This window comes from Phoenix dactylifera, unplaced genomic scaffold (genome assembly GCF_009389715.1).
Source record: "Phoenix dactylifera cultivar Barhee BC4 unplaced genomic scaffold, palm_55x_up_171113_PBpolish2nd_filt_p 000097F, whole genome shotgun sequence".
Classification (NCBI taxonomy): domain Eukaryota; kingdom Viridiplantae; phylum Streptophyta; class Magnoliopsida; order Arecales; family Arecaceae; genus Phoenix; species Phoenix dactylifera.
In genome coordinates this window covers 830,105-857,565 of record NW_024067681.1, presented here as the reverse complement: position 1 = coordinate 857,565, position 27,461 = coordinate 830,105, and the positions used below count along the sequence as shown (strand labels likewise).

General features: G+C 37.1%; 1 protein-coding gene across 4 annotated transcripts; it reads left to right on the top strand.

The window, feature by feature from the left end:
- The first annotated feature begins 593 nt into the window (after positions 1–593).
- LOC103718148 lies at positions 594–18,816 on the top strand. Of its 4 annotated transcripts, XR_005507134.1 has the most exons (9): positions 594–874; positions 4,768–4,814; positions 9,582–9,738; positions 9,902–10,100; positions 14,408–14,537; positions 17,263–17,439; positions 17,831–17,993; positions 18,090–18,188; positions 18,498–18,807. XR_005507134.1 is itself a non-coding variant. In XM_008806829.3 (8 exons), exons 1-7 carry the CDS (start codon positions 673–675, stop codon positions 17,987–17,989), a joined length of 1,071 nt encoding a protein of 356 aa, XP_008805051.2. In that variant the 5' UTR covers positions 594–672; the 3' UTR covers positions 17,990–17,993; positions 18,498–18,816. The 4 variants fall into 4 exon arrangements, 3 of the variants coding, with proteins under 3 accessions (XP_008805051.2, XP_038972423.1, XP_008805048.2); XM_008806829.3 differs by lacking the exon at positions 18,090–18,188 and having other exon boundaries at positions 18,498–18,816; XM_039116495.1 differs by lacking the exon at positions 18,498–18,807 and having other exon boundaries at positions 18,090–18,373.
- Positions 18,817–27,461: the final 8,645 nt, after the last annotated feature.

Below are 27,461 nucleotides of genomic sequence, written 5' to 3'. Positions count from 1 at the left end.
TCCGCGGTCCAGGGGCTCTTCTTCATGGTCCACGCTCGAGGAGGACCTCAGCGCGGGCCGCGAGGTTGATGATAAAAAAAAAAAACAATAGATTGATTTTGGAAGGTATGGAAAAAGATTAAAATTTTTTTATTTTAAAATGTTGTTCAAGAGATGCATACAAAAATTGAAAAGAAAAATACCTTTTCTTACAGAAGGGAGTCTGACGGCTAGGGTTCTTGGCTCCAGCAGATTTTTAGGTTTATAAAGGGACAAACTATGTAATTATGTTATTTTAATATGGGCATTTTTGTCAAAAATACAGTTTTCTGAAAAAGCTGAAATAGCTGCTTTCCAAAAGCTCCAAATTGGAGCTTCCTCCGAAAAGCTGTTTTCAGCTTCCCGCAAAAGCTGAAACAGCTTTTTGAAAAATTTATCAAACACAGTTTTTCATCTAAAAGTACTTATAAAAGTACATGAGCATATTTGGATGGCGTCAATGCAAAATTTTATAATAAATAAGGAAATAGAAAGAAATTTCTTTTGGGGGAAGCACGTGTATTGCACATGAGCCAATATAAACTATGGATGTTTTCCTACGGAAAAAAATACTAAAACAACCAGGGATGGTACGTAGCACGAGCCCCTCTAGGGTTTAAGAAATAGACGTACTTGAAGAAGAAGAAGACAACAATGGCGGAAGAGGAGGAACAACAAGGCTTAGGTCCATTCAAGGAGGAGGAGGAGAAGGAGAAAGGGCATGGAGAGAAGGCAGAGGGCCTGACGCCATGGGAGCAGCACTCGGCGGTGATCAGCCTCCCCCGCTACGACTACACGGCCCCCTCTTCGCTTCTCGAGCGCTCCCATTCCGGGTTTCTCATCACCTGCCCCATCAGTTAAACGTCCCTCTTTATCTCTCTCTCGATTATAGTCTGGAAATCTATGGATGAAATTTTAAGGAGGTCTCGTTTCTGCCTATGGGTTATTCCACACGAGTATGATTGGTTGAATTCGGAAATTTTGTATTTTCTACTTATTTATATGATCTGTGTTCTGTTTTTTATGGAATGTTTATAGGACTGTAGAGCTTAGTGTAGTTTGATTATGATATTTCCTTCACATCGAGTGTATTCAGTGCTAACATTTGCATGGTGAAATCAGTTGAATGAAATAAGAACTGACTGATGCGTTTATATTGGTTTAGATAGCTGGGATAGATGCTGCTGTGCTGGTGAATTGCTTATCCATAATCATCTAAAATAAAAAATTCCAAACCAAGACTTTTGGTCATATTAAAAATGACAGATATGATAGATTTCAATAGGAAGATGATGAATAGAGATGCATAGACAACAACCATAATTTATTTTCTCTTTAATTCCACTCTCTGCCTGTACAACCACATAACTGCTTATGTTTATCTAATAACATTCTCCACCAAGACTTTGTCGATAAACTCTCAATTTTATTAGCCAAACATGACATTTTGAACTACTTTTGATTTTCTTGTCATGTTTGGTCAAGCCTATTTAGTTTGTTTTTGCTCATACAAGATCATTAGCCAAGTTGGAGAGCAGGATGAGGTTTATGACCCAGAGCTGACCAGCATATCTATTTTTAGTGGATGGATTTGGTCAAGGATGAGTAATGTTGGAACCGGATTTAGGTCTCATTATTGCAGGGATACAACCAATACAAATAGATTTAAGTGGAGATATTTCCTAATTTGATGGGACACAAAATGGAGAACTCATGTAATGCAAGATGTAGAACTCATCACCTGCAAGCAGCTTTGGTTGGATTCAGGTTGGTGGAATATGACCCATCAGGTCTTGGAGAGCAGGATGAGGTTTATGACCCAGAGCTGACCGGCATATCTATTTTTAGTGGATGGATTTGGTCAAGGATGAGTAATGTTGGAACCGGATTTAGGTCTCATTATTGCAGGGATACAACCAATACAAATAGATTTAAGTGGAGATATTTCCTAATTTGATGGGACACAAAATGGAGAACTCATGTAATGCAAGATGTAGAACTCATCACCTGCAAGCAGCTTTGGTTGGATTCAGGTTGGTGGAATATGACCGATCAGGTCTTGACATACTCCGCCTACAAGACTTAAAATATGATCGTAGATATACGACTCTCATGTAAATTTAGTTCCTAGATCTCTCAGCTCTGAAATAAACAGGAACAAGCCTTTAAGTTTAGTTATTATTCTTAAGAGCTGCCACTCTCTTGTCATCTTCTCCCAAACTCATCAGTCTCATCTCTCCTCATCTCCTGTTTCTCCAACCTCTTCTACATCTCCAACTTTCTAACCTCTCCTCTTTTTTGTTGCCATCCCCCTCATCCGCAATATCCTCAACCACTCCACTCCTCTCCTCTCCCTATCCTCTCATTTTTATTCCTCCAATCCTTTTTCTCCTCTCTTTGTTTGTTTGACATTGGTAGACCTGTTGCACCTAATTATCCAGTGGCTGATGGCCATTGCTGCCCTGCCATCACGGCACATTCACCACTCCGTGGGAGCATCCATGCTCTTCCATGGAATACTTGGTTCAAGCCTCACTAATGGGATGGACCATAGTTACTGCCACTTGACCATCAGGATGCCATTAGCTATACTCCCTGTATCATTTGAGTTGCACATTGACTGCATCAAAAGCTTTTACCAACTCTTTCTCTTTTAAGTTGTTCAATCCTCAATTGTCTTTGGGTAAAAAGAAGTTAGGTTTTTTGAGTCTCCAACTAGTTCTCGTCAATTTTGTCCGATCCACTTGTTGGTCAAGTTTGGGTTCAGGTCAAGATCTCTTTGGCTTGACACCAGAGCTCGACCCAACTTGAATTCAACATGACCCAATCTGTTGTTGCCCCTCGCTTGGATTCATTTTGAGAGGAATTTAATGGTCTCAAACTAGTTGTAAAAGTTACGTTAGCAAGAAGATTTGGATTTCTTTAACAATTGCATGAATTTGCAGCTTTTCAGATTTTTGAGTCTTTCCATAATACAAGGGAAAAGACATTAAATAGAAAGAGTAATGAAGAAAGGAAAAAAATGGAGGGGTTTATTTTTATTTTTTTGATCAAAAGGTGGGAATCTTTATTTGAGATCAGGCATTGTCTTCTATGAAAAATCCTCAATGGGAGATTATCTTCCATAAAGTGGCTGGCCTTTCTTTTTCTCCCCCTTTTCATGGCATTTCCATTTTGCTTCTTGAGAAGCTTTGTCAGCCATTGAACAAGATTTCAATATTGGCCTTTATGACTTTCTTCCTTCAAAGAGTTAAGGTGCTGCCACGTGCTAATTTATTAAATTTGCAAAATGCCCAACCAATATAATCATTATGATCAGGTCCTCAGGTGACTTAAAAGAAACTTGGTAGGCAGGAACCTCGTGCACTGAGCCACCCCTTTTCAAAAATCTAGAAAATTTTGTGATCCATCAAGCTCCAGAATTGCTGAAGATGCACCTGTTGTCAGTTCACTGTGATTGGGTTGCAGACATTTCTTTTTGTGCCTAGTGTAAACATGCAAGGCCTCCTGCTGGTCATGGTATCCTTGTCTATTTGACAATGATGTGGAATGATGCTATGAATGCAAGTTATTATGAATAGAGAGGCAATGTAACTTTGATGATGGAAGTTTATGAATTAATCTTGTCAAAATGATTAGGAGTAAAATTGTTGGATTCACAGATAAGCACCCAAGATATGCAATATAAATGATAAATTTTGTTTTGGAAAATGGATGATTCTCAACCTTGAGATATTCTTTTTATGCCAACTTCTAATTTAAATGTTAGAGTTTAGGTATGTATTGCTCTCACAAGGGAGATGATCACCTTTTGACTAGCTTGTGGATTGCCTGTACAGGGAAGATAATCAGTTTATGGCAAACTTTGAAATTGAGGGTGGCCACTTCCTCTTGGATGCATTTTTGAGAACAAAAGAGGAGTTATTTAATCGTCAACTTCTATGTTGCAGCTTTGCATGGGAGTTCTAGATCGCTTGTACTTGTGATGTGGTTTATTTTGTGTAATGCTAGTTCTTGAGTTTAGTAAATGATCATACAGGATTTCAGTGTTGTTTCAGTGAAGGAAAACTATGAAAAAAATCATAATTTAATAAAAATAACAAAATTTTGATTAATAATTTAGCAAAGCTTAGAAAACTTGGAGAATTTCTTATATTTATGCACCATATTTTGAATTATCTTTAAAGCTCACAAAAGGTTTAAAATTAAGTTGGAGTCGGTCGCATTAAGTCATGTGAATTTAAAGAAAAAGCTTTAGGTAAAAGTTTAAGAACAATTTATTAGGTTTTGAGAATAAGTTATTAGTTCATTGTTAAAAGAATCTTGTTGCTAGATTTTGGATTGTTAAAAGCTGGGGAACGGGAGGTTGTAGAACCGAGGATTAATGTTCTGTAGAATGGCACCAATTGAATTTGTGGGTTAATTATTCTCATAGGACAAAAATCAATTTCATAAGAGAAGTCATAGTATGTCTTTATTGCACATTAAACTTGTGCACCTTCTCCGTTTTCATACATGTAAAGATTAGGTTTTTTTGGCAGATATACCCCTTCAAATATGTATTGCAAACTCTTACTTATCATTCAGGATCTTTGGCTTTTAATATTCCTGCATGCTTTTGTTATTTTAATCTTCCTGAATCATGGGCCCTTCATGCTAGATGTTTGATGAACAAATTATTCCATTGTTTATTATCACTTTTCTTTTGCTCATTATTTTAAGAAGATAATCTATTCCGTTTCTTTCCAGAACGTGAGAAAAGTGCAACAAAGGAAGCTATCTCCCTTCTTGAAAAGGTTATAACTGGAACTCCTTACCTCTTTTATGCATTAGATTATTGCCTATGCTTGTTGTACAGTGGATCAGTGATAACATGCTATACATGCGGAAAATAAAACAAAGCTTTGGAATTGAGAATTGATTATAATATTTTGTGATTGCTAGCATTTATTGATGAAAGATTTAGTCCTACAGTTAGAGCAAAATCTGTTGAAAAGTTAAAGGTATGTTTTGTATTTACAAAATCAAACTACTAACAAAATATAAGAAATTCATGATAATTTAAATTTGAATCAGATTGTCTATACAAAGGCTTCCTAGTATGGTTTGCCGAACCAGGCTGAACTGCCTAGTTCACCCCGTATCGTACCGTCCCGCCGGAGAACCGGTACGGGGTCCGGTACCGGTTCCTCCGACCTTGCCTTAGTCACAACTTAGATATTGTCTATTGACAACAAAATATGAAATGATGTTTAACCATTGTTAGGTCCCAAAAGTGTGAGAATTAACTGAAACTCCTCCTTCCTTCCATGACATTTATTTGCAGTTTATTGCCTCCTTTTTTATTCCCAAAAGGGTCCTCAGGATGATTAATCAACATATAAACCTTAACCATTATGATTTGCAGATGCGAGGACCCTAAATCGGATGATGCGACTATTAGAAACAAAATTTTTGTATCCAAAGACTTTCACAAATGATTCATATAAAGTAAATGTGACTATTGCATTTCAAACCATGATAGAACACATGAATGATACCTAGATCCGTATTTTACACCTTTAATCATGTTTTTTGTGGAACATATTTAACCAAAACCAACTAGTCATAAAACCTGAAAAATGAATCTTATGAAAAGCAGGTCTCCTCTGGTTTTTTCGTAAAACCTATTTTGTAGTTAATTGTGTAAAAATGATTATCTATTTTAGAGAAACTCACAAGCAACCAGACAGTCCCTTATCTATATCAAAACTTTGCCTTATTTGAACTATAGAGTTTAGCTGTGTGGCTAGTAGTTATGTTGGTTAAGAAAGCCTTTTGTATTGTTTATTGAAGCTAGTTTTGAGTCCATTTGTTTTTGTAGCCTAAGTTGTTTATTTGTTATCTTACGATAGATTTGCAAATTCTTCTTTCTTGCAAACTCTGTATAAATGCATGATCTTAAATTCTAGGGTACAAAACTACTGTCTAAATGAAGGTCTGACCTTTTATAGTTGTTTCTTTTATGATTGTGGTATATGATTTGTCCATCTCTTCTCTCTTTTCTTATCTTTCTTCTTTTCCACCCCATGTGAGGCAATTGCTTCATGGTTAACTTGGTGTTGGGAATTCCTAGCCAAAAAATGGTATTAGGAATAAAAAGTCACTTCTTTTTTCAATCTGCTCACCGAAGGAAGCAAATCTTAATCCACTCAACTCAGACATCTCTAAGAGAATAAAAGAAAACAAGAGAATTGCCAAAATAGGGTTTTTTTATTAATTCTATGATAGAATTGATTATAATACCCTTTTTATACTAATGAGGGCTGCCTATATAAAATCCAAGTTGGATTCCTTTTCTAGTTAGAAGAGGTTATTGTTTGCTCAAAATAGGCATGACCGGTGAAAATACTCATAAAAAGGTTAAAAATTCTCCTAGAACTCGATCTTGATTACTTCATCAATTTGGTTGTCAATTGCTTTTCCTAATTCTTCCTAGATTATAAATTATACTTGATTCAAGTTTTTCCAAAAATGAAAATTTTACTTTGACCAAGCCATTTGAAGGCCTAAATATCATTCTATGCTATGATCTCTGCGTGTATCGAACCTTGTTGTAGATCTTGAAAAGTTACCAGTTTTAAAACAAAGAGCACCTCAATCAGATGTCTTATAGGAAGTTATTGCCTTCAGAAGTTTAGATGTGCAGTTCAGCTTATGATGTAATTGATCTTGCTTCCAAACCTTGTCGAGACATACTTAAAGTGGCTGCAGTGGCACAATGAGTCTAGCGATCCTCTTGGACCATAGTCCATGACTAAATGGGATGATGGCCGGTAAGTATTTGCTATTCCAATCAATTGGCCACCAATAGAACAATTGGAGGGAAAAAGGCTACATCCCAAAAATAAATAAAGTTAGCGCACACACATCCTAGGCCACATCTAGACCCATGCTTGTGCTGCGCATGTGGAGGCATCATCGTCTGACTTGAGCCACGTGTGTAGAGGTGAGCTAAGGGTCCAGCAAGGAACCCGAGAACCAAATAGCAAAGAAAAGGGGAGGAAGGTATGCGAAGCAACCTTATTGTCCTTTTTGGTTCAATGTGGGACCATAAAGTGAAATACTTGATATTTAAAGTTCCCTCCCTCCCCTTTGCACAGTGTCTAGCATACACTCAAAAAGGGAAATATCTAAACTAAAACAAAAAGGTAAAATTTTTGGAAAAATCATAGTAAATATAGAGAAATCTAATTTATCCAAAATATGAGACATACTATAGGCAAAATATGTGACATGAGCTCAATGATTTCCAAGTGTTCCTTCTACATTTTCCAAAAGATTTTCTTATATTTTGCATTATGCAAATACTATATTATCTTTTCTTATTCCCATTTCATGTAAGGGTTTGTAGTTTCCTACATTTATTTCTCAGTTTGCTGGCTAGTCTCACAGCTTTTGATGTTAGGGTACCAATCAAATTGTCTCTTTGTATAACACAAACTTAGAGGAGGGGGATTCTATCAATTTCCTTTAGTTTTCTTCTTTTTTTCCTTGCCACTATGTACGGAACTTTCTTTATTTATTGGAGTGATTCACCAAACTCCTTAGTGGGCCCCAACACAAGTTAGCCCCACCTCATGTTATTAAAGCCATCCAAACAAATAGGATCAAGGTCTGCCGAGCTGTCCAGTTCAGTTGAAACTAGGTCGGTTCGTTAATAATATTCGGTTCTGTCCCCTACTAGTCGGAACCGATATTGGATTAGCCGAAATCAGTCCTTTACCGCCCGAAATCGGCCAGAACCGACCGATTCGGTGCGAACCGGTCGGTTCGCACCGAGTCAACCCGATTTTGAACCGAGTTAGGTTTGGGCCACCTGCCACTGCTACCTGATGCATCAGGTGGCGTTGGAAAGGCTTAAGAAGGCCTTTCCAACATAATTTGAAAGTTCGAAGGCGCTTTTCTTTCTCAAAAAATTTACAAACAATACCAATTTAGGCTATTAGAAGGAAGATCCAAAGCTTAATAAGGTGTGCTTTCTTTCTCCTATTATTTTTCCTCTTTTTTGGGGGAGCCTGAAAAATTAGCTCAAAAATTGCAAAATAAGAGAAGATTATGCCAAAATATTTGATTTGGGCTTGATTTTTTTATATGTTGTAAATCTATGGATGATGTACACGCTGACATAAAATTTTTTAATTTTTGGATTATAGATATTTTTAAAAAATAAAAATATATATTTAGATTAAAAGGGATAATTTTTTTAAAAAATAAATAAAAAATGTAAAATTAGAAACATATTTAGGGGCATGCAAGCTGCTCTCCATAAAAATTTGGTGTTCATTTATTCAAGTTTTGATGTGATCATAAAAATATCAAAAAAACATCAAACAAACATAGAAAAATATCAAAAAACATCAAATTAGACTTAAATTCACTGAAAAAGTTCGAAAAGAGTGATTACCAATTAATTTTATTTGAGAACTCGAATAAAAAATTAGGGTGTGCCGGTCCGTGAACCGGCATGCCCTACCGGTTCAGTTCGGCATCGAACCGTACCAAGCACTGACCAGTACGGGTTCTGGTACCGGTTCGCGGATCTTGAGTAGGATGGTACAGAAAACAATTGTTCATTTCAGATATTCGTGCCTCTTGGTTGCATCACATGTGCAGAACTCTAGTATAGTTAATGCCTATCATTTGAGTAGATCAGTTAACCTTCTCCAATATTTCAACACATAAGAGTAATCTAGCCTATGTGACATCCTAAAATACTCCTCTATGTCATAAGAGGGTTGAATTAGGCTGCCTCAGAGTTAATTTCTAAATTTACAGGATGTCTTGGATGCTGAAGTTCTTTATGCCTTTAGATTGTTTGTTTAAGGGTTTCTTAGAGAAAATCACATAAAGAAAGATCTGGCTTAGAAGTATTCATGAAGTATCCATGTCCATACCTGGTGTCCAAGTATCCCACAGCACACCAAGCATACCCATAAATACGTTATTCTGGCCTAGAACAGTATAAACACAGGCTGTTTTCTAAAGTTCAGTAAGTGAATAATTTACTTTGCATGACAAAGCAATAAAATTCATCAATTTGGCATGAGTATGTGGCAAAATTTTGATTAAGGACTAAGAAGAATACACTGAGGCAAGATTTGGCTAAAAAAACTTATAAGAGTTGTTGATTAAGTATCATGATCTGCAAAGATGTCATCAAAACTAATATGAAGCGAATTTAATCATTACACGAACTTCCACCAATAAAGAGATAATCTCCATTTATCTGTCAGTTTAAGATGCCAATCTGATGCAGAGTAAAGAAACACACAAAGAATTACAACCTGATGGAAGTGCAGAAGTAATAATTATTTAATAAGTTTAACAATTATAAAAATTCACAGCTTGTTCTCCTGATCCGGTTTTTTGATTTAAACTCCTTTACAGATGATCGATTAAAAGTTTAGCTCTTGGATTTCTTCCTTGATATTTTATTTGCTTTTCCACTTCTTGTGATCTAAGGCATTGTATTGTTTTGTATTTTTATTACAATGACATGCATTCTTATCACTCTTGTGCAGTATGTCGGTTATACATGTAGCAAAGGCTGTGAAAGTTTACAGCCTTGTGATGCAAATGTTCCAGCAAAGAAGAGGAAAATATGTTCTTCCGAAATATGTCCAAGAAATGGTGAAGATGCAGAGAGAAATGGGGATATCAATATATTGGAAGTTTCTGGTAAGGGTTTATAGTAATTTAGTACAATATCTCTTGAGTAGATGCTACATTTCTTGTAAACTGAACATCTGATAGCAAGAGCCGACCAATGATGGCTTCTTTTCTATCATTATTATTTTATCTTTTAAATGAGATAGCATGTCTTTTTATTCTCTTGAAACAGGTAAACTGGAAGAAGAAGCTAGGTTAGGATCTTCAGAGACAACTGAGAATGTAAAAGACAGGCCTGATCTCTCTCTGGTTAAGCTAACAGGGAGTGGGTTACTTCTCTTTACTTTTCCTAGTAATAGCTTCCGTCATGTTGTTGATATATTGTCAGATATGTTTCTCTCTTTGCGATCTGGAAAGCTAAAGCCGCCTCTGTAAGTTGCATGTTTCTACCATTCATGCATAATAAGATTTTCATTTTTTTTCATATGATTTACATTTCTTATCAACTAGCTTTAGGTATAAATACATCAGCAAGGAATCCCCTTAAAATTCATGTGATTTCAAACTGCAGTCCACTGAGATTTACGATCTGAAAGTTGTTTCTGCCACTGTTTTTTGCAGCAAATCTATGTTCCATCTCTACTTATTGGAGAGCAAAACATGGCCTGATAGACACTCACATGTAGGAAGTCATGATACCATACGATCTGCTATACTTGTACTCGTTAACTTAGAATCTTATGCTCTAGGCTTTTCAGGTTTACATTTATCAAATTTGACTTGTAATTATAGATCTCTTATTTATGTATATAAAAAATAATTTTGAATTATGATTACTAATCTCAACTTTTCTTTTAGACTAGTGAAAATAAACAATTGGAAACAAAAACAAGGAAGAAAATTATCAACGATTTCAAATACAATTTTTTCCTATGGTTTTTTTTTTTTTTCAAAATTTACAATAACTTAGTTTATATTTTTATTCTCATTAGAAAAGCTGGAAAAACCTTTTGTTGAACATGAAACAAAATCTCAATGATTGGAAGAATTTTGCTATTAGTGTTATGAAAGAGGAAGAGCCATTAATATTTTGCAGAAATGGCAATGGGTTGGGCATGTTTCAGGTAGGTCATTACCCGTATCGTCCCCATGCTTGCCTTGGGGCACGGTGGGGCGCGGGGTGGGTTTTTTTTTTTTTTGTTTTTTTGCATACAAATCTTCTTTTTTTGCCTCGGGGAAGGGACGTGTGAAGAGTATATATCTAGGTTAGGTGTGGGCCAGGTTTTACCATTACCTGCACCTGCCCTGGATCTACTATGGGTCAGGTAAAACCCACCTATTAGCGTTGGGTCGGGTCGGGTATCTAATGGGGCAGAGTAAATTGCCACCTCTAATATTTTGTTTGGTATATGTGTTAATGCTTGCAAGGCCTTGCAATACCTCTATTGCATTTCTATAATTTGCAGATTTTATGGATTATGAACAATAGAGTGACAAGGTGGTAGTTATCCTTATTCTCATTATAATTAAAATTAAGTAAGGTTTGTTGCCATGGATATTCAAACTTGTTATCAAATTCTTTTGCATTCTCCATATTGAAAGAGAAATGTTAATGAAGATGAAACATAGAGTTTTTTATGGAAACTTTTAATTAAAATCAGCATGAACTATATTTTAAGCCAGAAATAGTACACAAGTATGTGACTAAATTGGCAAGATAAGAATATATTATACTTCAATCATAATCCTCTACGATCTTAGCATTTATAGCAACAGGTGTGTCAAATCTTGACCTTTTCTACAATTTTTGAGTGTACGTCATAAGAAAAATGGATAAACATAGTAACACACATTAAAGACACCCCTTATGCTTTTCAAAATAGTGGTCTAAAGTGGTTCCTCCATTCCTGTATGTAGCAGAAGAGACCGCATATACCTAGGTGTTAGCCATGTGCTTAGGCAGTCCATTAAGATTTTGGTACATTAAATGATACTGACAGAGGTACATGCAATGCACTTTTCATAAATTAATGATAATAAAGTTAAGAATGGTTTGCTAAACCAATATCGGAGGTCGTACATACCAACGACTAGTTCAGTACAGTACAGGTCCATATCATGCCATTTCAGACCGTACCAAAGATATAAAGAGGGAGAAAAGGAGGGAGGAAGGGAGAGGGTCAAGAGAAACCCTACCTCTAGTAGAGTGAGAGAGGAGAGATGGAGGGACTTACCGGGAACCCTCGAACCCGAGGTGGAGGGGGCTGTGGGGATGGACCGGGGGGAGGGACTCATTACGTGGGGGGTTTAATAAGAAGGTGTTTAACCCAAGCTAGCCCCATGTCAAAAATAAAGATTGAACCATGGTGGTCTCGACCAATCTGGTTTGGTATGTCCCAAATCGGTCAGTTCAGCACGGTTCAACCATCCTTGGTTAAGATAATATATTGTTTATTAATTTTATTTGTTTTATGTAAGGTTTTCCATGTTGGTTGGTACCATATCAAAAATACTGTTCCATATCGATACTAAACTGGTATCGAGTCCTGTATCATACCGACACTCGATACGCTTCAACGTCTCGTACTATACTGGGTACCAACACTGTAATAGCATGGTACCGATATGAGGTTTGATACCGAAATGGTGAATCTTGATTTTATCTTTAGCTGAAATGAATGCATAGATAGCATATTTAGATAAATTGAAGATTAAAAAGGATCAAATATAGAAATAGAAGTGAAGAAAGAAACCAAAGTAAAATAAAAATTATGATGTAAAGTAAAAATTAAAATAAGAAAAAATATAGCAGTGAAAAGAGGATTGCTTGTCAAATATAACAAATAATTTGAAATAAAATACTATAAAATAAACTAAAACCATAAGGAAAAAATGAAAATTAAAAATCGGTAAAAACAAAATCATAGTGAAACTAAAAGTACAAAACAGTCTGCAAATGAGCAAATAAATAACACATCAAAGTAGAAGAATTCAAATTTAAAATGTACAAATAATATAATAGAATACAACTAAAACAAAACCAAAGATACAAAAAATGGAAATAAGAATGAATTAAAATTAGAAAGAAATTAGTTAAATAGAAGGGAATGATAAAAAAATAAGAATATTAATTAATTGATACAATAATCAGAAATATGAAAGGTGATATACTTAAAAGAGTTTGATTATTTGGAATTGTAAAACTAAATATACAAAATGTTAATAAAATATATATTGGATTGTAAATTAAAAATTTCTAACAAAATTAAAAAATAAAAGAAAACAAAAAATATATAAAGATGGGTCAAATATAAAATATAACAGATAGCTAGAATGAAAATAACAATTAAATATATTAAAAATAAAAATATAAATTAGAAAAAATAAATTTAAAAGCAAAATCAAAAGGTACAAACATTTTTAATAAAAGTTAAACATATATAAAATTTTCAAAATTAGGAATATATAATAGATATATAAATATATGTACAATTTCAGAAAATATAAACACTTAATGAGATAATAAACCACAGTAAGTATGGAACTATGGATAGAAAGAAACTAAATATATTAAAAAAATAAAAATAATATAATGCACTAAAAATAAAAAATAATTAAAATAATAAATATTTTAAAAAATATTGTAAGGCTTGTAAAAGAGAGATGGGCATTGGGGTAACTGCAATAATTATCAAGCGTTAGCCCAAGTTGTTGGGGCTAGCGTGTTGATTATTGTAGCTGTCACAAGCTAGATATGAATTGGGTAAAAATGAGTTATATTCGAATTTTGATGGAGTAATATACGTAAGCAACATCCTTGATAGAATACTATAAGTTATAGATTTTGAATTATGTGTTATATTTTGGTACTTAATTTAAATTATGTTTAGAACTTGGTGATGAAAGAAAAATAAAATGCTTAATTGTATATGGTCTTGTAGAAAATAACCTGTTTTATGTTTAACTGTTGCTATCTTCTTAGCTTTCTAGTTTCAAAGATTTTATTTTATCTTTCGTGGGATCATTCTCCCTTTCAGCATATCAAATGAATGTTTAGAGAAATGAACCTTTATTACCATTCAACCGCACATGTTGCCTTGAGATATTCAATAACTCTATTTGTGCATTCTTTTCTAGCAGCTTACACTTGCAGACATGTTCCGACAAAATCAAAAACAATGTTTTTGCATTATTTATGTTCGCTGTATTTTCAGTTCTATGTCTGACATGTATTTGTCTTCTGACTACCTAATCTACTAGTAAGTTATTTGTATATGTAAAATGGGCTAAATTCCTTTTTGCTATTGGGATAATCTTATTATGTTTATTTAAAAATTGCATCCTTTACAAGGATTGTAATCTTAGGACTAGGTATCGTACCGACCTGTTATCAATCGTAAAGTATGCGCCCCATACCAAGACAACTTCTGACCCCTTTCTTTCTCACTTTTTATTATGGTTCTGCCTGAAACTGGGTGGTATGGGTCGGTATGGTATGGTAGGTACCCTGCTCTCGGGCAGTACCAAGTGGTACTAGGCAGTTACGCTTGGTTTGATTCATACCAAACTGAACCTTAATACATACCAGTACATTATCAATATGAATGGTACAGATTGATACGAGTCGGTATCGTAGATCTTGTATCAAACATACTTTCTACACCATGCTTTAGTATGTCAGCTGGTTTCGTGTCTTTAAATAATGTATCATCTAAGTGCTGGTCATTTCAATGAACAGTTGGTGCCATCGTATATTTCCTATTCAAGAAACTTGCCTTCTGACGGAGAAGAACCTAAAAGTAGTTATTTCAAAGCTTGTCCAAGAATATTTGAGCAATAAACAAGACAGACTTGATGGACTTTTCAAGGTAGTACTTTTATCTGTGCATGATTCATTATATAAACTTTTTGAAATTACCTCATAAAGATCTCTATTATTTTGTTTCTGTTTTAAGCCTTTTTACCTCAGCTTATTCCTATGGATAATTTTATAACTGAGAGTATGTATTCTTATTCACATCTTGAGATGAAGTTCCTAGTTACATTGCTTTCGTGCTGTTGGATTTTTTCCCTTGATTTAATGGCCTTTTCCTTTTGGGAGTATTGGTGGGAGCAATACTAGTTGGCAACTTAGAGTTGCTTGGATCAAACACTTATGGAAACAACCCTAACAATGTTTGAACCCAGAACTTCCTCCTACATGAAGACTCCAACAGTTGGGTTATAGCTAGCAGTGTAAATGAGCCGAACAAAAGCAAGCTATGCCTAGCACAAGCTCGGCTAGTTTTGTAATCGAGCTAGCTCATTCAATTTGGAGCCAAATTTGAGTTGTTCACAAAAAGCTTTGTTACAAAGAATTGTGAGATTTCAACATATTTCAAGTCTTCTATTTATATAGTTTAGGCTAAGGTCTGCCGTACCAGTACCGGTGGTAGCCCGGACCGGCACGTACCGGTTCCGTATCGGTCCATACCGGTCCCGTATCGGTACAGCAGTCGTACCAGCTGGTTTTTCAATGAAAACTTCCGGGATCGGATCCTACGCTGATCCGGTACCGGTCCCTGCTCAGACCGGTTCGTACGGGCCCGTACCGGCCGGTACGTCATACCCTGAACTTTAGGCTAATTATCCAAATTGTAATTTAGTATTATAATTTAATACATTATATTTTATATAATATATATTAGTTTGTAATAATGATACAAAAATTTTTATTTAGAAAATATTAGTTAAAATAAGAGTAGAGCTATTATACTTATGACCTGATTCTAGAATCTATCAGGTTGAATTCCAAGCCGTAGGTTCTCATCAAGATCCGTGTCACCATCCAACCAATAAAGGGATGGCATCTCCTGCCGGTTCCATCCAGTTCCTTCTCGTTAACATTGTTCAATACCATCTCCTTAATGCTCGACTAGATTCCATCTGGGGCCACCCATCTCGTTAGATGCCACCCACATCCCCCTTCCCTCTCTCTATGGAGATTACATTGATGGAATCGATCCTTTTTCTTTCTATAAGGAGAGGAAGCATGGGCCCAATGGAGACTTAGTATATTTTTTAATAGACTGGAGGAATCTGAATAGAGCTCCTGTTTTTCGGGGTCGAGGAATTTTTTTTGCAGGACAGCTTATCATTTTACATGGAAATATTTCTTTATATGCTTGGTGGTTGGTTATTTTGTTTTTTGAGGTGTGACAAATGAAGCAAACTAGTGTTTTTTCAGGAGGGCTTATGATTGGTTTTGTGGGAGTTTTCAGTTACCAATTTGGTTGGGATTGATAAGAGTTTTTTCTTTGGAATTGATCAGGAAATTGTCTTTTGGGTTGATCAGAGATGTTGAGGAAGAGGGAGAGAAAGGTGAGAGGTAGAAAGAGGGTTTCGCCTTCGCTGAAAGAACCATTCGCTCTCCTTCTCTATCTTGATCAATCTAGATAGCTGTATAGGGATGGGACAGGTAGCCGGAGACTAAACCGTGTAGAGCATTGAGTAGATGGAACTGAGCGAAGATGCCATCTCTTTATTGGCTGGTTGGTGACGCAGATCTCTTGGTGATCCTATGGCTTGGGATGCGACCTGATAGGGCCAGAATTAGGTCGCAAGTGTAATAACTCATACTTATATTTCGAGCCAAGCTCAAGTGAGCTAAGCCTAGCTCTACCTAGGCTCGTTTACTAAGCATGCACGCCAAACTCGTGCTGGCTCACTAACGGCTTGATCATTTGACAGCCCCAGTTAATAGCCCAGTTTAAAGAACATATTGCTTTCTTGATATGTTTAACATAAATGTCCATGCTCCTTTGTTCAATTTGTCTATTTTCAAGGGTACAAACACTTTACTGGTTGTTATTCACTTACCTGTTACTAGTTGTTGTTGCTCTTCCATGTGGAAGATATATGCATCTATTTTTGTTTAACTAGTAGCATACTTCTCTACTGAATATGGCCTGGATCAACTGATATGATGCCTCAAAAAATAATTATCCAATGTTCATTCTCCTTTGTTCAGTCTGTCTATTTGCATGTGTACATACTCGTTAGTGGTTGTTATTCACTTACCCATTACTATATGTTGTTGCTCTTCCATGTGGAAGGTATATGTATCTATTTTTGTTTAACTAGCAGCATACTTCTCTATGGAATATAGCCAGGATCATCCATTATGATATCTCAAAAAATAATTGTCTAATGTTGATAACCCAGATAGTAAGCAGCTATCTCATAGCTGCTCGTATCAAATAAATAAATAAATAAATAAAGAATGCTCTGTCATAGACCACTGCATGAATTACAACCGAGGAAGCAGCAAACTTTGTTGATTTTATGTGTGAATAAGTACCTGAATCTCATAATTTTCATTTTCTTATTGAAATGTCTCCATCTATTTATCTCTTTATTTTGTTTTCTACATTTGATTGTGCTGGGATGATTATGTTTCATCTTGTTCCTGCTGGGATGATTATGTTTCATCTTGTTCCTGTAAGCTTAAAAATGCTAGTTTCCATATATTATTCTTGGTAACCACCTGCTCATTATTGTTCACCAAATGCCACTTGCTCTACTGCAGTATAATGTTCTTAATCACCTCTATAGTTTGCAGCTGGATATAACAGGAGAGGCATTGATGAGACAGAGATGAAGGTTCAGAAAAACACTCTAGAAGACTCGGAGGGGTTGATTTTGTTGGATCGAGACACATGTTTCAAAGTGGTGGCTGGAGCAGTCAAAGCTGTTGCTAAAAATGCCGTCGTGGATCTTAAATCTCCTGAGGTAACTTTTATCTCATTTCTACGTGTCTATTTGAAGCACAACAAGAAACGAATTATTAGACCAGCTGCAGTATTCCATCGTTCATGGGTGGAAATACCCACCATCCTATCCTTTGTGCATTTCAAACTGTTGCTTGAATGCTGCCAGAGACTAAACCAGCAATAAAGCTCCAGTGTTTTTTTTTCGCTCTTGCGGAAAAAGGAGTTTTGCTGCTGGGTTTAGTCTCTGGCGACAAAGCTCCATTGTTATACTAAACCAGTTACTACTTGACAGGGTTCTAATTAGTCTGAGCAATTGGTTCACATATTTCCTGAGTATGCAGAATCACCACTTTCATATCTTCATCCTGATATGAATGCATGTACTGATTGATTAAGTTAATTATCCCCAGGTAGCCGTGCTTGTGGAGTTACTGCCACTTTCAGGGGTGCCGCATGGAACATTAGTGGTTGGAGTATCTGTTCTTCCAGTAGTACTTGTGACTACCAAGCCACGGCTGTGTGTCAAGTCTCTGGTTGCTGATACAAATGTGGCAAAGAAAAGGGGCTAAACAGGTTGAGAGATCTTCCTAAATCTTTCCCTCTTGTGCAAATATTCCCTGCTGTCCATTGTTTCCACAGTGAATAACTTGACCCTGCTATAAGATTCAGAGAAGAGAACAAGGAAGACAAAATAGTGATGATTATTCTCAACATTTCATTCTAATTTGAGAATCGAAAGGAAATATTTCATTTTGCACTTGACGCCGGGTAAAATTTTGATCTTGTCACTGTTCAGGACTTGTGCATGTTTGCCTTTGGCATTTCGGTTATGATCATTTAACTTTATGGATGTTTGATAATCCAGAAAGTAAGGGTTATTTTTTTTACATAAATTAACAAAAGGGTGAGCAATGATTGTACTTAAAGTTGAAAATGTTTTTGTCTGTGAAAGTTGGTGCTTTAGTATGATTGGAATTGCCTCTGGTTTTTGTGTTGTGGTCTTAGAAAAAGTTGAGAGCTGATAGATTCTCTCTCTCTTCTCCTGCATGTGCGCGTACGTGACCTTGCTTTCTTCAGTGACATGAAAAATTGCTGCTGTTGCTCTCCAACTTATTGAGGATGACAAAAGGTTGAGACCTGTCTTTCGAAATGGAATGGTGCTATTGTACACTACTCAGCTCCCCACATCTGTGGCCACAAGAGTTTGAGGACTTGTATTTAGGCATGATTTTCCATTCAGATGGATAACCATCATGTATCCACACTTGTTTTCACTGTTGTTCTCCCAACTCCCTGAACAATGCTGTTTGATTTTGATATGGAAAAAAAATAATTTCATAGCATATAATTGAAATCTTAACATGGATTTTCCATGTATGCCAGAAATGCTTATTTGCTTGTTTAGCCCCTCCAAAATGAAATGTGCAAACTTATGCTGAAAACTTGCATATATGCTCCAGCTAAATCTAAAATGTGCAAGCATGCTCCTCCAAATTTTTTTTTTAAAAAAAAATCAAAAAAAAGAAAAGCTGAACTACAATTAAATTTGACCTCCTGCATGGAGGTCAATCAGAAAAAGAGGAAAGAAATAAATGTTACTTGACCAAAGGTTCAACTTATCACCATTTTAAGTAACCTAGGATTCGATGACATCTTCCAATATAACTTGGTCATAATATTTAACCCATTTATCTCGTTGAGGGTTTTCTGCATTTATACTCTTAATAGGTGCTTAATTGCTTGTTCGTTTATTGCAAATAAAAGCGCATATATAATATTGATGTTGGCATGAGATTTCAAAAATCTCCTAATTTCTTAAATATTTTACGAAATAAAAGATGAAAAGCCCATGGACAAGATGGATTACCTTTTAAGCTATCCAAACTAATTTTGGACTAATGAAGTTTAACGCAACAAGATTTGAAGGATGTAACTACAAGTTTCAAACTTTTGGATAGACACACATTCGCTTAGTTTTGAAGAGTAAATGTGTAAATAAGATACTTTTCCGGTGCATATAAGCGAAAGTCCCTATAAAAGAATTTTAGCATCAAAAGGATTTTGCATGCCACCCTAATGTATATTGAATTTATTAAAAATGACCTCCTATAAGTATAGAGTGAAAATCCCCAAATGCAACTTTAAGCTTTCACCTCCATCCCTCCAAGTGAATAATTACAGATACTAATATATTTTGAGTATATGAATGAATATCTTTTCTTAAATGTTTGCCTTGCCAATTAAAACTGCTTTTGCAAATGGTCTCTAAATTTCAAATTTAGATAAGGCCAAACTCTCTTTCATATTGTTTTCAGGAAAACTTCAATATAGAAGTGCTCTTCTAAATAAATTTAACAATCTGCAGTTATAACTAATTAACAATAAAATGCAAACCAAACCAATTATTTCTTTTTGAAAAATCCTCTCTTGATTCATTAAAAATCCAAAAATACCACTTTTGAGCAAAGAGTAACTACAAGAATGAGAGTTTTGTCCTTGCACCCGAAAACACCGTGTTGTTAGTACAATATAATCTTGAGATAGGAATAAAAAAGGTTTATTCAAACGAAAAAAAAGGAAAAATCATATCCCAGCTTATCCTGGAATCAAATATACCTACTGGCATAGTAATGATTGATCTAAATTGGCTATTTAATTTCCAAACTAGGCCTAAGACTTTAGCTCCCTTGCAAATTGAGTGTCTAAAGAAATCAAATTACCTTCACATGGGCAGCCAAATTTTACAAGATGCTATTTGTTTGTTTAGCCGATTTATGCACTCTCCTCACAATTGATGGCAGTTGTCAAATAAAAGATCCACCTAGGGTAACTGTACTTTTATTGGAGGAAATCTAGTGATATGGAAAACTAAAAAGGAAGGAGCGGTTGCTAGATAAGTAGTAAGCTAAGTATAGAGCAATGGTGCGCACAACTTATGAGCTCATATGGGGGGTGGGGAATGAGTGATTCCTATCGCAACTGTTTAGTTGAGAAAAGTTCCATTCCCATTCGGATTCAAAAAGAAGTAGGAAGGCTTCAATCCTTCAAAACCAATTTCTAATTCTCCCTTGATATTCAAATCCGGTTCCAATTCCAATTCTGATTCTAATTATAAATTGAACGCGTCGGAGTAGCCATTCTAATTCCCATTCTAATCCATTTTGATTCCAATTTCGATCGCGAACCAAATGTCTCTTGAGTTTTGTAGTTACTAATTCAACGAAGACATAATGTAATAACTAAATAGCAATTCATATTGCATGTAATCTTGTCTTCTATAAGAGAACAAAACACATTGAAATAGGCAATCATTTTATCAAAGCAAAGTGGAGGACAAAAAAATAGTTAGAACATTTATTAAGACAAGCAATCAATTTGCTGGTATTCTAAAAAAGTCTTCTAGATGCTAAGCATCACACTATTTGTTTCAAGTTGGGCAATGTTGAATACTACTCATTATTGGTTTGGGCTTTCTTTTATGATCTTTATTATTGTAGTCCTCATTGGTGGGTCCTAGTCATATAGGATTGCTTGTATTTGACTGGGATTATTCTGGAATGTTGCAAAGTGAACTTGCCCTCCACCAAAAAAAGTTCTGATTATGAGACTTCCCTTTTTCCAGTTTTCTTTTGCTTCCTTTCTTTTTTTCTTTCTTCTGATCTTATTTCTGCTAGGCATGATCAGCAGCTATCAACGTGGAAAGCTTCGAAAGGGTGTGAAATTTTAACTAGATGTCACCTTCTAAAATAATTTTATACAAAGAGATTTGCAGCTCGTCTTATATTCCCCAGCAAATCCTCACCATAAGAGCCAAAATAAACTTGAAAGGTTCTAAAAAGAATTTAGTCATAGGATTACTGATGTTCATTTTTTTTTTTCTAGGCTTGTTTCCTAACAAATATTTTAGTTAGTAGTGTATTAATTAGTTAAGGAACAGTTTGTGTAAATCTAAATGATAAATTAAGTGTCACCAGGGATTTTATGTAGAAGATTAGTATAAGCACCTAAGGGGATGTTTGGTATGGGGTGATGACTCCAAGATATAGGAAGATGTGGGTGGAGGCAACAAGATCACCATATTTGGTTACATTCTAGTGATCCCAAATCACCCGTATTTCTGAAATCACCAATCAACCTGGTGATCAACTCATCGAGAACGGGTTTTGAAGATCACCCTAAGGCCATGATCTTGGACTAAATTTGGGGATAAAATTACCTCTCAGGAGAAAAAAATAGTATATCAATATATCATTAATATATAATATCAATATTATATATATTATATTATATTGATATTACATATATAGTATTTATGATATATATTATATTATAAAATATTAATAATTATAATATTATCATATTATTATTCAATGTTGTTGTTATAATTATAATAGAAATATATTATTGTACTTTATATTTATGTTATGAAATTATTTAATATATTACTTCTATTTGCCTTATTTTTCTAATCAAAATAATTATTAGTGTTAAAATAGTAATATAATATAAGTACAAATGAAGATATCAATTCTATAAGTATAAATAATATACTTTCTAGGAAGTCAAAATTATAACTATCTTGTTCAAACAATTCTACATGTAACTTTCATGGATCTACTTCTAGCCATTCATGCATATTTTACTATAATTTATTTGAGAAATTTGTTTATATAGTTGCAAAATATATTGAATATATCAAGGATAATTTTAATATTATATGGTCAATGATTTGAAAGTTTGTGAATAACTGGGGGTCTTTATTCACTAGAATATAGTATGCCAAACACAGTGATCTTAATTTATCAGTGATCAGATTATTTGGGATGGGGATCATCGGTGACCTACAATCACCATAATGATCCCATTTAATTACCCAATTCCACCTAGAATGCTCGTAGTCATAGTTGTTAAATTTTCACTATTTGAGTTTTTTATTATATTTGCATTTTATATTTTCCCTATGTCAATTGAATTACGTTTTACCCATGTGAAAGCAGGTATCATAATTCCTTTTCCGGATTCTTAATTTACAAACATGGAATTAAAAGATCTAACAGAGAACCTAATTATGGGGCTTCTAGAGAGCATTTTTGTCATAAGGAACAGCAAAGTCTTACACCAAGGACACAAAGTTCAGCATTTCAACACCTAACCAACTAATATCTTTTTTTCTGAAGAGTGAACGTCCTTATAGTCTTCTGAATAGTTAATTACTGTTGCCACCATCAATTTGTCCTGGAAAGTTCAAAACTTTTCCATAAAATTAACTTTTCACCATCAATTCTAAAATCAATGATGCTCAAACAGATGCATGCAACTCATCACTTAAATCCTTGTTTGAATTGTTATAGTAAAAAAGATCCTTCAAACTGGATAACCTTCTCCTAGGTTAGGATTAATTTGGCCTCTTAGCAGCTATGCATTACCATTTTGGTGTATGAGGGTTTAGTGATTTGCCAATACTAAGCACAATATTGAAGATAGGCTGCTAAACTTGAATGTAGAAACTTGCTAGCTGTTGCTAAAGCTTCAGGTAGGAGCCATCTTGTTAACTTCAACAATACTACACCACAATTTAGATTTCTAACATTCATGAGAAATTCATCGACTTCACCTATATTTAGTAAATACTAAGCATCAGCTTTTGTTGTAGCATTTCATAAGCCTCATAACTGCAACATAGCCATTAAAAAACAGGTATAAACAACTAGTTGTTTCGACCGTCGAATTAGCTCGCCAGGCATAATTATTCCATGGAAACATTGTCATAAGCTATTTGTGGCATACGGTCAATTATTTCTACCTCTTTTTTCTTTTATTATGGACTAAACATTCTCAGTCAAAAAATTATTCCAGAAATTGTAGCCGACCAAATATGAGGATAACTAGAGGCATAGTTATTCCAGCATGCACACTTTTTCCAATTCCATTTTTGATTCCTTGACAAAAATGTCTATATATTGTTATTTTTGGATAATTCAAGTGAGCCAATTGTTCAATGAATGTGATTTGTGGATTAGAATTTAGCCACTATATTGAGCATCACAATCATGTCGCTAACAATTCATGTGTTATATAGTTTAGCAAATGTGTAGATCATGGCATGTCATATATGAACATTTTGAGATACAATATTTTGAAATATCCAAACACCGTATTTCTTATCTATCTATGGCTTTATTAGATTTCAACAGATGCTCCTTATGTGGATCGTCCAATTTTAGTATACAACATTTTAAATGGATCCGCCGGTTCACCAATCATTGACGGTTCTAGAACCGCTAAGCCTACATTACATGCGATAGTACCTAGAATTACTACTAGACCGGTTAACATCACTAAAGTAGAGGTTAAAATGTTCAACACCTGTAACAACCTAAGTCTTCACTCAAAAAGACTAGTCATGAAGATGTCACTTATATTCTTTGATCCTTTATAAATACCCAAGATGTCTCCAGTGCATAATGGATATGGGACTAAATACTGACCTGGACGTCCTCACACACTCTCTTTATTTAAGTAGCATCCTTGCCAAACTAAAAGTCCAAGTTAAGCCAATCACAAATACTATGGTTGACTCATGGTTACTCCAAAAGAGTCCGTGTTATGATGTCCTTCAGTCCATATGTGCTATGGATCAGATTCACTCTAGTATCATTTGTAACAATCCATAATTTCACCCCAAAAGACAAGCGAGAATATTTTTTTGGATTTCTTAACTCTGTATAAGTATGCAAGATCAGTCCAGCATATAACCAATTTTGGACTAAATACATGCCCATTGAGATCCACACAATACCGGGTTCTTTTGCAGGTCAAAAATTAAGTTGTTTCTGAATCATAGAAATATTGTTAGGTGTCTCGACTTCAAACTACAAAGGAAAACTATATAAAAATAAATCTACACCAAAAATCAAATATTTTAGTGAAGCAATATTCTAAGTATTGTTGTGTATAATAACCAAGGGATCCGTTTCACTTCGCAATATACCATTATGATACAATATCTCTTGTTTTTACCAATACTAAACAGCTGGAATACAGTGATAATGGCAATGCAGTACTTTGCAGCACTAGGCAAGGCTTTTTTTTTTTTTTTTGACTGGATATAAAGTGAGGAGAGAGAGAGAGGGAGGAGAGAGAGAGAGCCGCATCAAAAAGTGTGCGGTCAGTGGGGTATTCTCTCGAACGGGAGCTGGGAGTGTGTATGGACGACAAGAAGGCGCAGGAGAGGGAGACAAGGAAGGCCGGTAGGGTCGAGGGGCTAGGGCATCTCCCTCCCCGGGCCGAGATGAAGGAGGCGACATGGGCGGCGGTGGCGAAGGGCACGGCAAAGCAGGGAAGCTGGACTTGCCACCGGATAACTGAGCGGGAGTTGGGGAATTTGCAGAATCGGTTCTCTGAGGTTCTGGAGGTCCCCGAGGAGCGGCTGGAGATGACCAGAAGGGAATGGCAGTCCACAACGGTCTTTATGCAGAGCGTAGGACGGAAGGTCCCGGTCGACTGGGTAGTGAGGGAGTTGAGACGGGCGGGGAATATGGACTATAATGCTGAGGTATTTACCATGGCAGAGGATGTGTTGGCGGTCCGCTTTGCTTCCGAAAGAGATCGGGAGGCGATGATGATGAGGGGTCCGTTCCTGGTGGCTGGTCAGCTATTCACCATGGAACGTTGGCGGCCGAACTTCGTTCCGGGCTCCGGCGGCGCCGGCCGAGTCGTAGCATGGCTGCGTCTCCCACGGTTGCCTCTGGATTTTTGGGCCAGGGAGACTATTTTGCAAATTGCTGCGACGGCCAGAAGACCGCTTGCCTTGGATGCAGCTACTGATCAGGGGACGAAACGGGGCTTTGCGAGGGTTAAGGTGGAACTTGATATCAAAATTCCTCTGCGGCCCGGAATATTCATGAAAGGGGTTGAGGAAGGCATTGAAAGGAAGTTTTGGCAAAGCTTCGTTTATGAGAACCTACCTGACTACTGCTACAGGTGTGGTCGCATCGGCCATGGGGAGGCGGCATGTGATTTCTCCCCTCCGATGACGGCAGGAAAGGAGCTGGGGGCTGACAGCTCTGCAGGACGGACGGAGACAGGGAAGGAGCCTCGGGATGAAGAAGAACATTTGGTGTATGGCCCATGGCTGTCTACGAATTGGATAAATGGCCCCAAGGATCCTAAAGGGGGAAGCCGGAAGCTGAAGTCGGGTGGGGCGAGCACGAGCTCTGCTCCGGCTCCGGTGGCCAAGGCCGCATCCCTGGGTCACGACGAAGGGGGACCGAGGATGCCTATTTCCCCGCCGGACCTGGAGGGTTGGCAAAAGCCAACCAAAGTAGCCCGGCGGAAATCGCCGGAGCTGATGAAATCGGGATACCCAACTGAACGGGTGGTCCAAGGGCTGAGTCAACTCGGAGGCCAAATCGAGTCAAACTGCGAATCGGTGAGGGGACTCGGCGGGGGGCATAAGCCCTCTGGATCAGTTTTGAGCAGTGGGCCGTGTCCAAGCCCACTAAAGAGGGCCCGTAGTCCACCGAAGCCCCAGCGAGTTTCGGCAGCCTTCGACTCCAGGTCGCCGGGAAGCTGCCCGGCTACACCTATCCGGGCTCCCTCTCCCAGTGGAAGTGTGGCCGGAAAGGTCGGAAAAGGGCGCTGGAGAAGCAAAAGCTCGCCACCCCCCCTCTCGCCGGCGATCTCATGCATGGCCGGGCAAATGGAGGAGAGGAGTGGTCGGCGATTCGGGAGGGGCAAATCGCCCCGGCGGGGGCTGGCACGGGCAGCATCGGTGGCGGCGGATCTATTGGCGAGGGTGACTGGTGAGGACGTATCCGCCAACGCTGGGAGGAAGGTGATGACCGAAGACCCTGTGGCTATGGAGCTGGCTGGCTGCGGGCAACCAATTCATGATGGAGGGAAGGAAATGGCCAGTGTGAGCTCTACAGGAGGTGGCTTCGGGACAAACCAGGTAGCAGCTTCCTCTTTCCCCTCTGTTTTGTGTGGACAGCAGGAGACTGTGTGTATGGAAGGTGAGGATCTCCATTGTGATGCCAGTGAGGGGGGACTGGAGCATGCGTGCCAAACGGCACAGGTGAACAGTGACCTTCACTTTCAAACTCTGAACCGATTGAAAGCTTCGGTGAAGAGTGTGAGTCCCAGCGTTTCGAGCATTGCTAATGACGTAATAATTGGCGATGGTGGGAATTCGATGACTACAGGTGGCAATGACCCTGGGGGTGTGGGCGGTGCCGGTGATCAGTGTGCATCATGAGAGCACTTCTTTGGAATTGCCGTGGCGCGGGGAAGCCCTCTTTCGCTCCGGCTTTCCGTAGGTTAGTGCATCTGCACAAACCGGAGATATGTGTTCTGTTCGAGACCCGGTTATCCGGGCTGAGTCTGCAGAAGGTAAGAAAGATGCTTCCGAAATCATGGGGGTTCTATGCTGTGGAATCTCAGGGATTGTCAGGAGGTATTATTGTGACTTGGTTACAGGGTGGTTGTAAAATTGATGTCTTTAATGTTTGCAACCAAGAGGCGATCATAGTGATCTCTGAGGAAGATCGCAGACCGTGGGTTCTTGCAGCTGTGTATGCTAGTACAAAGTTTATAGAACGGAGGCTTTTATGGGAGGAGGCATCTTAGCTCATCAGTCAGGGCTATCCTATGTTGGTGGCAGGGGATTTTAATTGTATTGCTCATCCCCATGAAAAGATGGGGGGAGGGCTTTTACTTACAAAAGGGAGATCAGGGAATTTCAAGACTTCATTATGGAGAATGGCTTGATTGACTTAGGCTTCTCGGGGCCAAAGTTTACATGGTGTAATAACCAGCAGGGTCAGGCTCGGGTCTGGGAGAGATTGGACAGAGTCTATGCCACAGCCGGGTGGATCCAATGCTTCCCTGATCATCATGTTCGTCATTTGCCAAGGATCGCATCTGATCATAGTCCTTTACTGGTTAGTACCGATACACTTGTCTCAAGTCATTCCCCTTTTAGATTTGAGAAGTTCTGGTTATGCTACCCACAGTCTTGGGAGATAGTGAGGGAGGCATGGG